At 41.8% G+C, this 12,692-nt stretch overlaps 3 protein-coding genes across 3 annotated transcripts in view; 1 reads left to right on the top strand and 2 right to left on the bottom strand.

Moving 5' to 3' along the window:
* The window catches only part of LOC144512742 (beta-galactoside alpha-2,6-sialyltransferase 2-like), a 37,908-nt gene that overhangs the window by 22,624 nt on the left and 2,592 nt on the right, over positions 1 to 12,692 (top strand). The window lies entirely within an intron of this gene.
* The window catches only part of LOC144512741 (uncharacterized), a 71,698-nt gene continuing 59,280 nt past the window's right edge, over positions 275 to 12,692 (bottom strand). The window contains 4 exon segments of the mRNA XM_078243642.1: positions 275 to 2,008; positions 2,131 to 2,177; positions 2,611 to 2,784; positions 2,989 to 3,162. Of these exon segments, the coding sequence (XP_078099768.1) occupies positions 1,473 to 2,008; positions 2,131 to 2,177; positions 2,611 to 2,784; positions 2,989 to 3,162 (931 nt within the window). The 3' untranslated portion in view covers positions 275 to 1,472.
* On the bottom strand, positions 5,130 to 9,493 carry LOC144512743 (uncharacterized). The gene is made up of 5 exons (XM_078243644.1): positions 9,212 to 9,493; positions 8,323 to 8,445; positions 7,099 to 7,197; positions 5,496 to 5,574; positions 5,130 to 5,333 (listed from the first exon to the last, which is right to left on the bottom strand). Exons 1-5 carry the CDS (start codon positions 9,280 to 9,282, stop codon positions 5,295 to 5,297), a joined length of 411 nt encoding a protein of 136 aa, XP_078099770.1. The 5' UTR covers positions 9,283 to 9,493; the 3' UTR covers positions 5,130 to 5,294.

Genomic DNA, 12,692 nt, shown 5'->3' with positions numbered 1-12,692 from the left:
GCAACTACTTCGATAATCGATCAAACGTTTGATTAAAACCTGTTTTGTTGGTCGGACAAAACACGACAGAATCAGTAGACGTCATCTTGAACTGTGACGGACATTTCTTTACTATTTTAAAATTCATTATTTAAGATTTTATTGATAAGATGTCGGCATGAAAATCATTTTTTGTTTACATTTGTGTCTTTGTCTCATGCAGAAAATAATCTTTCCAGACTCTTGAGAGTTTTCCAGCTTTTTGATGGAGTATTAGGTTTATTGTAATAATAAAAATAAATTCTCATATTCTAAGACAGAGTACATTGTGACTACATCAAAACATAAAAGATCAGCATTGTTTTAACTTTATTTAAACCCAACATTACTACAAGTGTTAATGTAGAGCGAGCTGGTCTTTGAGAGACTTCGGACTCGTTCCAGCAGCTTAAATGCAACACAACAGATAAGACAAAATATAAAAGGAAATAGAAAAATAAGAATAAAAAGTAATATGTACATTATAAACATCTCTTGAATTACAAAACCAGTCTCATACATCTGTAACTTATCATTTCAAACCGGTACATCTCCAAACAAACTGAAAATAGCAAAAGTCCTACTTCTCTATAAATCTGGTAACAATCACCACTTCACAAATTACAGACCTATATTTTTGATAATAAAATATATCAATAAAGCCTAGAGACATATTTACTTTAGGAAAAGTAGAAGTACCACAATGACAACCATACTTAAGTAAAAGTAAAATGTACCTGATATTAAATGTACTGTAAGTATTAAAAGTAAAAGTACTTGCATAACGATTTATTCTCTTAATGTCTATATTCTAATACTTAAAACAGTAGGCCTATGGGCTGTGGCATTTTAAGTTTAGGTTAATGTAACTAATGTAATGTAACCGTGCTTATCATCTGTGGCCCAGTTTACATTCTGACTTATAATTCTGGTCATCTATCAGGGTGATCTGCATGAAGCTCGACTTTACATTATTTCCCACGGGACAGTGAACGCTGCACACATTTATCTAGCGAGAACACACGGGCTTGGACAACAAGTACGTGGCTTCACAGCTGAGGAGGACCGGGAGTGTTTTTAAGATAAATATACGGGTTGTATATTAACTATGTGAACGGATGCTTCACATATGACCCAGCAGAGGGTGCAGCAGCAGTAACGGCAGCAGCGGTACGCACCTGGTCATTAAATGGTATTGAAGGGCGGGTCTTGAGACTTTTAAACATTTTTGTCGCTTTTCTACGTTTCTTCACTTTTTCCGACCAAATAGTTGCTTTTTTCGGCATTTTGTAGTTTTGTTTCGACATTTGTGTAGCTTTTTGACAATTCTGACACTTTGACATTTTTTTTTAGTCGCTTCTTCATTGTCGCCTTCATCGACACTTTTGGCGGTTTCTCTGACATTGTTGACGCAGCAGTGAGAAGTTTTATCTGACAGGAGGAGACTCTCCCTCCTAAAGAGGACTCAGAGACACTGAGGAACCAGAACAGAACCTAAACCCAAACCCAGGATACAGAGGTTGAGTGAATGTGGTGTTGAAGGTGTAGAGGTGGATCAGTGAGTCAGAGGAGACTCTGTAGAAGGACAGAGAGCCAGCAGGAACGTCCACATACACTCCTACTCTACCAGAGACAGAGGAGGAGGAGATGGATGTTTCTCTGTTATTATGATTGACAGAGTAACCATCATCAGAACACCTCAGACTCCAGGACTGATCATTACCTCCAAACACACCATCATTACTGTTTCCACTCCTACTGATTCCTCCGTAACTCACTGCTACATGAACATCTCCTCTCGTCTCAACCTCCCAGTAACAGCGACCAGTCAGACCATCTCTACACAGCAGCTGAGGCCAAAGGCAGTCAAACCTCTCTGGATGATCAGGATATGGCTGATCATCCATCCTAAATGTCACCTTCCTGTTGTTGTCAGACAGTTTGAGGTATCTGTTCACTGTGTTTGTGTCGACTGTGAGTTCACAGGAATCTGACGGAGAGAACGAGACACAACACAGCTGCAGTTATTATCTATCAGCACTTTGATGATGACATCAGAGGTTTGAATGAGTGATGTCACAGTTTGATTAATGAAATTAAAAACACACTTACACTTCCTCAGACCTGGTGTCAACCATCTGACTCCATCAGGCTCCACCCTGAAAGGAGGAGGAGGAGGGGGGTCAGAGCAGCATGGAAACATGGACATTAAATCACTCTCACGCAGACGTTTTCAGACCGGAGGAACTTCTATAGTTCAAAGAACCCAACTTTATTATGTATGGAAGAGGCACTTTATATAGTGATTGGTCCAGACGTCAGTGTACGTCTCTGATTGGTCACATTCATTCACACTCTTGTCACAGCATATAAAGCACATTGGTTTCTGCTAAGCTAGGCTAAATCTGTACTGGATCCATCTCTGTAGAGATGAAAGATATGGTAATAATTTGATCACTGGGGTTTCTTCACCATGCAGAGATCTGTCCAAACTGCATGGAATATTAACAATAGGGAGCTATTTTCCTATAGATGATCTCCTTGGAGACTTCCTACACAAATATATCCTTTTATATTCATCAGTGTTTCTACCTGAGAGTGTCCAGTCTCCAGTTTGGATCCTCCAGTCCCGCTGACAGTAGCTTCACTCCTGAGTCTCCTGGATGATTGTAGCTGAGGTCCAGCTCTCTCAGATGGGAGGGGATGGAGCTCAGAGCTGAGACCAGAGAAGAACAGCCTTTCTCTGAGATCAGACAGCCCGACAGACTGAAAACACACAGAACAACACACAGGAACCCTTTGTCAGCACGTGGAGCCATGTTTTTTGTTCAGGTAAATTTTTACAGCGACCGAGACGATTCAACACAAAGATAAATGCAACAACATGAATGCCATTTGTGTTTTGAATCATCAACTGAAGTTAATCAGAGTTTAAATGGTCATCAGTTGAATGGGTTAATGAATCCTGACCTGAGAGTCTCCAGTGTGCAGTGTGGGCTCTTCAGTCCATCAGAGATCAGCTTCACTCCTGAATCCTGCAGGTTATTGTTACTCAGGTCCAGCTCTCTCAGATTAGAGGACTGGGAGCTGAGAACTGAGGACAGAGCTTCACAGCTTCTCTCTGACAGGTTACAGCCACTCAGTCTGGAGAGACAACAGGAAGGAAACAAGTTATGATATTTAACTCCTGTTGAAAGATATCAGAGTATTTATTGATGAATAAATTCCACTTACATAGCTTTGTTGGAGGCTTTGACCACTGGCAGCAGCCTCAGAAGAGCCTCCTCTGAAGCAGAGTATTTCTTCAGGTCAAACACGTCCAGATCTTCTGATGACAGTAAGATGAAGACCAGAGCTGACCACTGAGCAGGAGACAGTTTATCTGTGGAGAGACGTCCTGAACTCAGGGACCGTTGGATCTCCTCCACTAGAGAACGATCATTCAGTTCATTCAGACAGTGGAACAGATTGATGCTTCTCTCTGAAGACAGATTCTCACTGATCTTCTCCTTGATGTACTCAACTGTTTCCTGATTGGTCTGTGAGCTACTTCCTGTCTGTGTCAGCAGACCTCGCAGAAGATTCTGATTGGTCTGCAGTGAAAGACCCAGGAGGAAGCGGAGGAACAAGTCCAGGTGTCCATTTGGACTCTGTAAGGCCTTGTCCACAGCACTCTGGTAGAAACGTGTTGATGTTGTTTTTTCTTCTGACAGCAGGTTGACTCCAGAGTTGGTGAATGTCAGATGGACATGAAGAGCAGCCAGAAACTCATGAACACTCAGATGGACGAAGGTGAACACTTTGTCCTGGTACAGTCCACTCTCCTCTTTAAAGATCTGTGTGAACACTCCTGAGTAAACTGAGGCTGCTCTGATATCGATGCCACACTCTGTCAGGTCTGATTCATAGAAGATCAGGTTGCCTTTCTGCAGCTGCTCAAAAGCCAGTTTTCCCAGAGACTCAATCATCTTCCTGCTCTCTGGACTCCAGTGTGGATCTGTCTCAGCTCCTCCATCATACTTGATGTTCTTCACTTTGGACTGAACCACAAGGAAGTGGATATACATCTCAGTCAGGGTCTTGGGCAGCTCTCCTCCCTCTCTGGTCTTCAACATGTCCTCCAGAACTGTAGCAGTGATCCAGCAGAAGACTGGGATGTGGCACATGATGTGGAGGCTCCGCGATGTCTTGATGTGGGAGATGATTGTGCTGGCCTGCTCCTCATCTCTAAATCTCTTCCTGAAGTACTCCTCCTTCTGAGGGTCAGTGAACCCTCTGACCTCTGTCACCATGTCAACACACTCAGGAGGGATCTGATTGGCTGCTGCAGGTCGTGTGGTTATCCAGAGGCGAGCAGAGGGAAGCAGATTCCCCCTGATGAGGTTTGTCAGCAGCACACCCACTGAGGTGGACTCTGTAACATCAGTCAGGATTTTAGTGTTGATGAAGTCCAGAGGAAGTCGACACTCATCCAGACCGTCAAAGATGAACACAACCGGGAACTCTTCAAACCTGCAGATTCCTGCTTCTTTGGTTTCACTGAAAGAAGTGATGAACAAGATCCACCAAGCTGTACTTTCTCTCTTTCAGCACATTCAGCTCTCTGAAAGGTGAATGGAAATATGAACTGGATGTCCTGGTTGGCTTTTGCCTTCAGCCCAGTCCAGAGTGAACTTCTGTGTTAAGACTGTTTTCCCGATGCCAGCCACTCCCTTAGTCATCACTGTTCTGATTGGTTCCTCTCTTCCAGGTGGGGCTTTAAAGATGTCTTCTTGTCTGATTATTGTTTCTGGTCTGTCTTGGTTTTCCTGGACGCTGTTTCAATCTGTCTGACCTCATGTTCATCATTGACCTCTGCAGTCCCTCCCTTCCATGATGTAGATCTCTGTGAACATCTGATTCAGAAGGGGTTTGGGTTTCCTGCTTCAGCAATCCCCTCAAACACACACTGGAACTTCTTCTGCATCTTAGATTTTAGTTTAGTTTACCATCTGCAGCACAACTTCCTGAATGAATACAGAACACAGAAGATCATTAAGTATTTTTTTTTAAAGAAAACAGTAAACTAAAGTAAATCAAGTTAAATCTTTAGAGAAATCCTCTTACTGCTCTGCAGACGGTCAGCCAGCTCCTCCTGCTTCATTCTCCTCAGGAAGTCCAGTGTGATCTTCAGAAATGCGTCTCTGCTGCTCCTCTGCTCTTCATCCTCATCCTCCCTCTGACTCTCTAAGCATTCTGGGTAATCTGGACTCAGAACCTCCTGGAACTTCTTCAGCTCATTCTTCACAAAACGTCTTGATGTTCTCCTCCAGCAGCTGGAACAGAAGATTATATGAATGACAAATCAAACTGAAATCATGGAAGCAAACATCAGATCCATGTTGGACAGACTGACAGATCCACTGGTCTGAAAAGTGCAGCATGGAGATGATTGTGAACAGAATATATGTAAAAGTAGTTGTTGAACATGTACAGACCTTAAATATGGAGTCCAGGTGTGTTTGATGCTGCTGGGCAGACTGATCACTGGGAACCTCTGAGCTCTCCTGGTCCACTCTGTGGAGGAATCAGGAATAATTAGCTCACATCATGTCTGTCCACACAGAAGGTCAAAACACTTGCAGCATTTCAAGAAACACTTTTTGCTCACAAAACAAAACGAGAGGGATGGGTTGAGACCCTAAACCAGAAAAGGAAGGTACGTATTGGACAATGATTCCTCATTGCTGATTGGATGCACTGGCTGTCTGTGACAAACGGAAGATCTTCTTCTTTTGGATTTAAGGCAGACTGGGTGCCTTGCAGCACATTGCTGTCTCACAGATATGGATGATAAAGTCAAGTAAAAGTTATAACTGACCAGTCTGATGTGTGTAAGGGTCTGTATGTGTGTAACGGCACTGTGCTCTGACGAAGGCTTCAGATTTATCACCATATCAGTCAGCTGGGTATAGATGCTGCCGGGATTTAATCAAATGAAGCAGAAACTTTTTATCCAATATAAAGCAGCTGTGGACAGCAAATACTGAATCGCCTTCAATGTAGACTCATTTACTAACTTTCATGTTATTTTCTGTGCCTATTTTGGTTGAAGAGTGTTTATTGAAATAAATTATTTATATTTTAAGCATTAATCCGTCTGCAGCAACGGTGCAAACGGACCGTTTTTTTACGGTGGTAAAAACAAAGGGCTTTTATGGGTTGTTGTTAGGCCTGCACAATATTGGAAAAAAACTGACATTGTGGATATTTTTTTCATGCAATATATATATATATATATATATATATATATATATATGTATGTGTATATGTGTATGTATATATATATATGTATATATGTATATATATATATATACATATATATATAGTATATATATATATATATATATATATATATATATATATATATGCATATATATATATATATGCATATATATATATATATGCATATATATATATATATATGCATATATATATATATATATGTATATGTATATATATGTATATATAGTATATATATATATATATATGTATATATGTATATATATATATATGTATGTGTGTGTGTGTGTGTGTGTGTATATATGTGTATATATATATATATGTGTGTGTGTGTATCTATCTACATAGAATATAAAAATGAAAAAAGTAACTGTGACTATACTCTTGGGAGGGCCAATAGGTAGAAATACACTGATTGCCTGACATGACACCATTGTATTATACTATCAATCTAGGCTAAAGTGAATAAAGTTTGTGGCCGACTAGCGGGGCCTGCTTTGGTTGTTGAGTAGCGTGCGTGCGCCTGAGCAACCACGTGGCAATAAGGTGGATGGGAGTCGGCCATGGGAGGACTTCACTACACATGAACAGCCGATTTGACAGAGACATGTGGTTGTTGCTCTTGCCGTGTGCGTAGTAATTTTTCGGCGGCTAGAAGACATTAATGCCGAGCACTTGATCACGTTTTTAGTAAATATCGGCCGATAATGATCGGCGGTTGATCAATCGGGGCACCCCTTGTTCTTTCAAATGTTTTGTAATGTTGCTGACGTTATAAAGTAACTGAAGCTGACTTACTCTGCCTTTGGATCTCTGCTGAAAGATGGCGGTGGGGTCTTTGACCGGCGCCTCCTAATGACAGGTTCAGGTTCAGAGTCATCAAAGTCCACGGACGTCCTGTTAGAAAGAGAGGAAGATCACCAGAGAGAGAAATTTACTTTTTAATCTTCAGAAACAGAAGCTGCTGGAGAAACTAGAAGCCATCAACCAGAAAATAAAGTCTGAAGCTCTTCACTGAATGCTCTCTGCTCTCTGCTCATCCTGTTTGATCATTCACTGTCTTTCTGAAAGAACAGGAACATTATAAAGACTCCAGCACTAATGTCATCTTTTTAGTCAACTGTCGTTCAGAAAACAGGAGTGTTCAGACAGCGGAGGTAATCAGACTCTCTCTCTGTCTCTCTCTGTCTCTGTCTCTCTCTCTGTCTCTCTCTCTGTCTCTCTGTCTCTCTCTCTCTCTGTCTCTCTCTCTCTCTGTCTCTCTCTCTCTGTCTCTCTCTCTCTCTCTCTGTGTCTCTGTCTCTCTGTCTCCCTCTCTGTCTCTCCCTCTCTGTCTCTCTCTCTCTGTCTCTCTCTCTGTCTCTCGCTCTCTGTGTCTCTGTCTCTCTGTTTCCCTCTCTGTCTCTCTCTCTCTGTCTCTCGCTCTCTCTCTCCCTGTCTCTCTCTCTGTGTCTCTCTCTCTCCCTGTCTCTCTCTCTGTGTCTCTCTCTCTCTCTGTTTCCCTCTCTGCCCCTCTCTGTCTCTCGCTCTCTCTCTCCCTGTCTCTCTCTCTGTGTCTCTCTCTCTCTCTGTCTCTCTCTCTCAGCAGTTTACAGATATTCATGGCCTACATGTCATATATTAAATATGTAGGTGTCACATATATACTATTCTAATATAATTACTATACAATACTAAACAAATCTGTAATTTGGGGATCCTGAAGTGGTGATGAGTCCCTCAGGCTGTAGCAGACAGATCCATATTTAGCTGTCAGTGGAGCTGCTGTCAGCTCTCCTAGGAGAACGACCAGCTTTTCTTCTGGTGTTAACTTTTTTGGGTTATTTTTCAAGGTGTAAATCTCTTAGTGAAGATAGTTTTTTCCCCAGTGGAGGAGGAAGTGCATCTCTGTCTGACCCAGTTGGTCACTGAGCCTGTATTTAGTCAGGATCCGTCTCTTCTTTGTATCTCTGACAGTGTGAAGATAATGTGTCAAATAACAATATAGTCTACTTTGTTTGCTTTTTCCAATGTTCTTCTTACTCTGCCTTTGGATGTCCTTTGAAAGATCGGGTCTTTGACCGGCCCCTCCTAATGGGCACACAGCTGGGTCCAGCTCCAGGTCCAGGTCCAGGTTCAGGTTCAGGTTCAGGTCCCATGACTGTCCTGTTAGAAAGAGAGGAAGACCACCAGAGAGAGAAATGTCTAAAATGTAATCCTCCTGTCCTCCCATAGAGCCACAACTTTATTAACATTTATAAATAAACAAAATCAGGAGGAAGTAGAGCGGGGGTTAGGTACCTCCCTTCTGTCATCACGGTAAATGTGAGATCTCTGGTTAATGATGGACGAGGTAACCAGAGTTGGGCCGGTCCAGTGTACCAGCCTGAACCAGTCTAAGGTTGTTTATTAGAGGTCTGACCAGATCTTGTGGGCCGATATTAAAACGTGATATTTCTCGTTGAGGTTAAACGTTGTCTCGTGATATCAGTACACAAGTGCGGAATTACGCCGGTACTACTGAGGACCAATTCATATTAAATCTATCGGTGCCAAATTTCGGTACCTGAAAGCCTGTAGCGCGAGCTTCTCTGTCCTCTGTGCAGAAATGTTACACTTCTGAGACAGGCACCACAGTGTTCTCTGTGCCCTGGTGACTGACTGACAGGCTGGAGGTTGTAGGGCAATGCAACTTTATTTCTATATGTCTCTCATCTTATTTTTTCGACATTGCTGACTGCTCTTCCTCTATAGTCTCTTCTGCAACTAAAAGCAAGTACCACCTTCTGCTACTGGAGCTAAAACTCTTGAGTAGACGGAGATCCAAAGTGTAGTAGTGTATATGTGACCTCAGAGTTCAGCTGGAAACACAGAGACCCTCTACAAGAAGACCAACCACCCAATGAGACAACACTACTTCCAGTTTGCTCACCCCAATTTTCTCCTCTCCATTTCCAGTCTCCTCCTCTCCATTTCAATTTGCTCCTCCTTACTTTTCTCCATTCTGATCTCCCTTACAGGTCGCCTTGTATTTTAAAAATAGTGGTGGCTTCAAGAACCGGACCCTTTTCATGGACACACAGCTGGGTTCAGGTTCAGCAGGGTCTGGTCTCTGATTGGTCCTGTTAGAAAGAGAGGAAGACCACCAGAGAGGTAAATCCACTTTTTCTAGATCCGTTTTTTTACTATTTTTATATTTTTTGAACATACAGAACAGACAAATACAACTGAACAAGAACTACAACCCTCTCCCACCCCCACCCTCTGTGGTCTCAAGGAAAACAAAAACAAACAAACAAAAAAAACAAAAAACAGGAATCCCACCTTGCCTAGTCCCTCTCCTCTAGTTCTTGTGATGCTGAGGTCATCAGGACTGATACCTGAGATGCTGAGGTCATTAGGACTGATACCTGTGATGCTGAGGTCATCAGGACTGATACCTGTGATGCTGAGGTCATCAGCACTGATACCTGTGATGCTGAGGTCATCAGCACTGATACCTGTGATGCTGAGGTCATTAGGACTGATACCTGTGATGCTGAGGTCATCAGGACTGATACCTGTGATGCTGAGGTCATTAGGACTGATACCTGTGATGCTGAGGTCATTAGGACTGATACCTATGATGCTGAGGTCATCAGGACTGATACCTGTGATGCTGAGGTCATCAGGACTGATACATGTGATGCTGAGGTCATTAGGACTGATACCTGTGATGCTGAGGTCATCAGGACTGATACCTGTGATGCTGAGGTCATCAGGACTGATACCTGTGATGCTGAGGTCAGTAGGACTGATACCTGTGATGCTGTGTTTCTCCATAGGTCTATAGTAGATGACTTGGCTTTGTTAATCTTTGCTGCAGAGAGCTCCAGCATAACTATGTCTAGAAAATACGCCAACCACTGTTTTATACAAAGATAGTGGGGGGAGCCAGCGCTGAGCTATCATTTTCTTGGTCGCGGGTGGTCCAGCTAGCCTAACTGTCTCCCAAGCTGGTGTAGTTTAGAGGCGTCATTAAGTAACAAGACAATCGGGTCAGTAGGAAGTCGACATCCTATCACATCAGATATTATTGATGTTGTTTTAATCCAGAACTCATGCACCTGTTCACACTCCCAGACCATGTGCAGGAAAGTTCCCGTTTGTTCAGGTTGACAGAACGTGCAATAGGGAGTAGGAATGGCTTTAGAGACGTATCTCTTCTGGGGAGTCCAGTATGTCCTATGACATATGTTGAAGTGGATATACTGGTGGTTTGGGTTCTTGGAGCAATGGGAAATGGATGGATGAGCATCTGTGACGTCCACAGCATTACAAACCATAATATCAGTTAATATGACAGTAAAACTGTTTCCACAGCAGCCCGGCTGCTACTTTAAACTAAGCTATCAGGTTTTAAACTCTCTACATTTTATTTATCTTCCAAACTTTCTCAGGAAATAAGAATTTACTTTACAGAGTCTGAATATTAAAACGAAATCTAATCAGCTAATACATGATCTAATCTTCTTCTAAAGTTATATCTCTGTGTGAGCCTCGTGTTCAGACATCATGCAGTTTACTGTCCCACCAGCAGACGACATTTATCTGTAACATTACATCATTATTTACTGCTGATCAATACCAAAATAATATAATAAGTACTAATACCACAGTGTAAAGTTACAGCAGCTGGCTGAGCAGATAACTAAGGTGAAGAGAAAACAGACAGACTCTCTGCTCGACGTTTTCTAGACTTTAAAAGTCCCGACACACCTTTACAGCAAACCTCAGCAAAGAACTCTGCATTACAGACAGCACATTGAGGGCTGGGAGCCAAAGGGCTGTCACTGGGTTTAATCAGATTTGACAGAGAGCAAGAACAACCCAGTTTCTAGCTCAACTAGTAGTTTTGTCAGGAGGACGGAACAGAAGAAAACCTGTCGATCCAGACCAACAAGGCAACAACACTGCGTCAATGCCAACAGGCCTGCGGGACATCTATGAAACCTAAAGACCTGAATAAAAAACAAAACCATGGGACTATCATAAAGTAGGCGTGTCTGTGAGGGGAAGACTCGTAGGTACCCAGAGAACCTGTTTTCAGTCAGATATCTGGAGGTCAGAGGTCAAGGGACCCCTTTGAAAATGGACATGCCAGGTTTTGCCTCGCCAAAATCTAGGCTAGCTGTGGAGCTTCTTTTCATCACTTCCTGACAGTGACCATATCATTATGGTGGATACCAATGGATTCCTTCAAGAGCCGTTACAGCTTCTACTGCCAGGAGCAGACCGACCCGACAGACATGACGCAAACAAGCGTTTGAGAGTCGTGCCCGATTACGATGGTCGGGACCGACTGAACGTGTCTTTACCTCTTGTAGTGTGACATCATCAAAGATAAATGATCTAACGTCTGGGGACGCTAACACGACCACGACACTGAAAGTCTAGCATGTCAGGATGTTTTTGCCTTTTTTCTGCCTATGACGTGTTTTTTTATAGTTGACCAATAGGAAGAGGAGCGCTCTCTGGCGTACATTGATTAACGGTTTTAGCCAGTTAGCCAGAAAAACCTGTTTAACCCTGAAACCTGAAGAACTGAAGCTTGCACTACAGAGCCTTTATGTTTTTATTACATCACACTCGTCTTCATAAGTCAGTACGCATTAACTCAAGGACTAACGAGGCTTGTTTACTTCACTATGTGCCATAGAACCTGTTCTAACTTGAATATTCGTACTGTAGAGACAAAAGTTTGAGTCTGATACATAACAACTAACAGCAGTAATTAGGAATTATTTGTATTTTAAGGTAAGTTATACTTTAAATATGTGATTAAGTTATCACTACAAAACTTAAAATGTATTTTTTAATTAATGTTTTAACTGAAAATAATCAAAATAAAAAGTTAATGTAGCTTAATTATCTTTTAAATCATTAATTGACCAAAATATCTAACAAATAATTGTGTATAATACATTTACTTTATAAAAAACAGTAATTTAATGAAGTAAATATTCAATAATTTTGTCATTTATTTATTGATCAATTAAAATAACTGTTTGTAGATAAAAGTAAATACAAATATTTGTATTTTAGAAATAAAAACAAACAGTCTCACACAACTTTATTTAAACGTTACAACAGACAGTTTCAAAGAAGAGACCATACAAAAATATTCACATTTTATTGAGGCACACAAAGAGTGTGTGTGTGTGTGTGTGTGTGTGTGTGTGTGTGTGTGTGTGTGTGTGTGTGTGTGTGTGTGTGTGTGTGTGTGTGTGTGTGTGTGTGTGTGTGTGTGTGTGTGTGTGTGTGTGTGTGTGTGTGTGTGTGTGTGTGTGTGTGTGTGTGTAAACTCCAGTGAACATCCTGGTCCCCCTTTAGCTCACCCAGTAAGTGTGTTTGCTCTGTGTGTCTTCTCTTCG

This window comes from Sander vitreus, chromosome 24 (assembly GCF_031162955.1).
Source record: "Sander vitreus isolate 19-12246 chromosome 24, sanVit1, whole genome shotgun sequence".
NCBI lineage: Eukaryota > Metazoa > Chordata > Actinopteri > Perciformes > Percidae > Sander > Sander vitreus.
Note: the sequence above shows the minus strand (reverse complement) of the source record. Positions and strands in the feature narration are given on the sequence as shown.

What these genes read in the sequence shown, in the direction of transcription:
- LOC144512743 (XM_078243644.1), bottom strand. Translation starts at nt 9,282, where the DNA reads ATGGAGAAAAGTAAGGAGGAGCAAATTGAAATGGAGAGGAGGAGACTG. An exon ending in ATGGAGAGGAGAAAATTGGG is followed by an intron (nt 8,446 to 9,211) that starts GTGAGCAAACTG and finishes TCTTTCTAACAG; the next exon opens with GACAGTCATGGGACCTGAAC. An exon ending in AGCAGAGATCCAAAGGCAGA is followed by an intron (nt 5,575 to 7,098) that starts GTAAGTCAGCTT and finishes ATTCCTCCACAG; the next exon opens with AGTGGACCAGGAGAGCTCAG.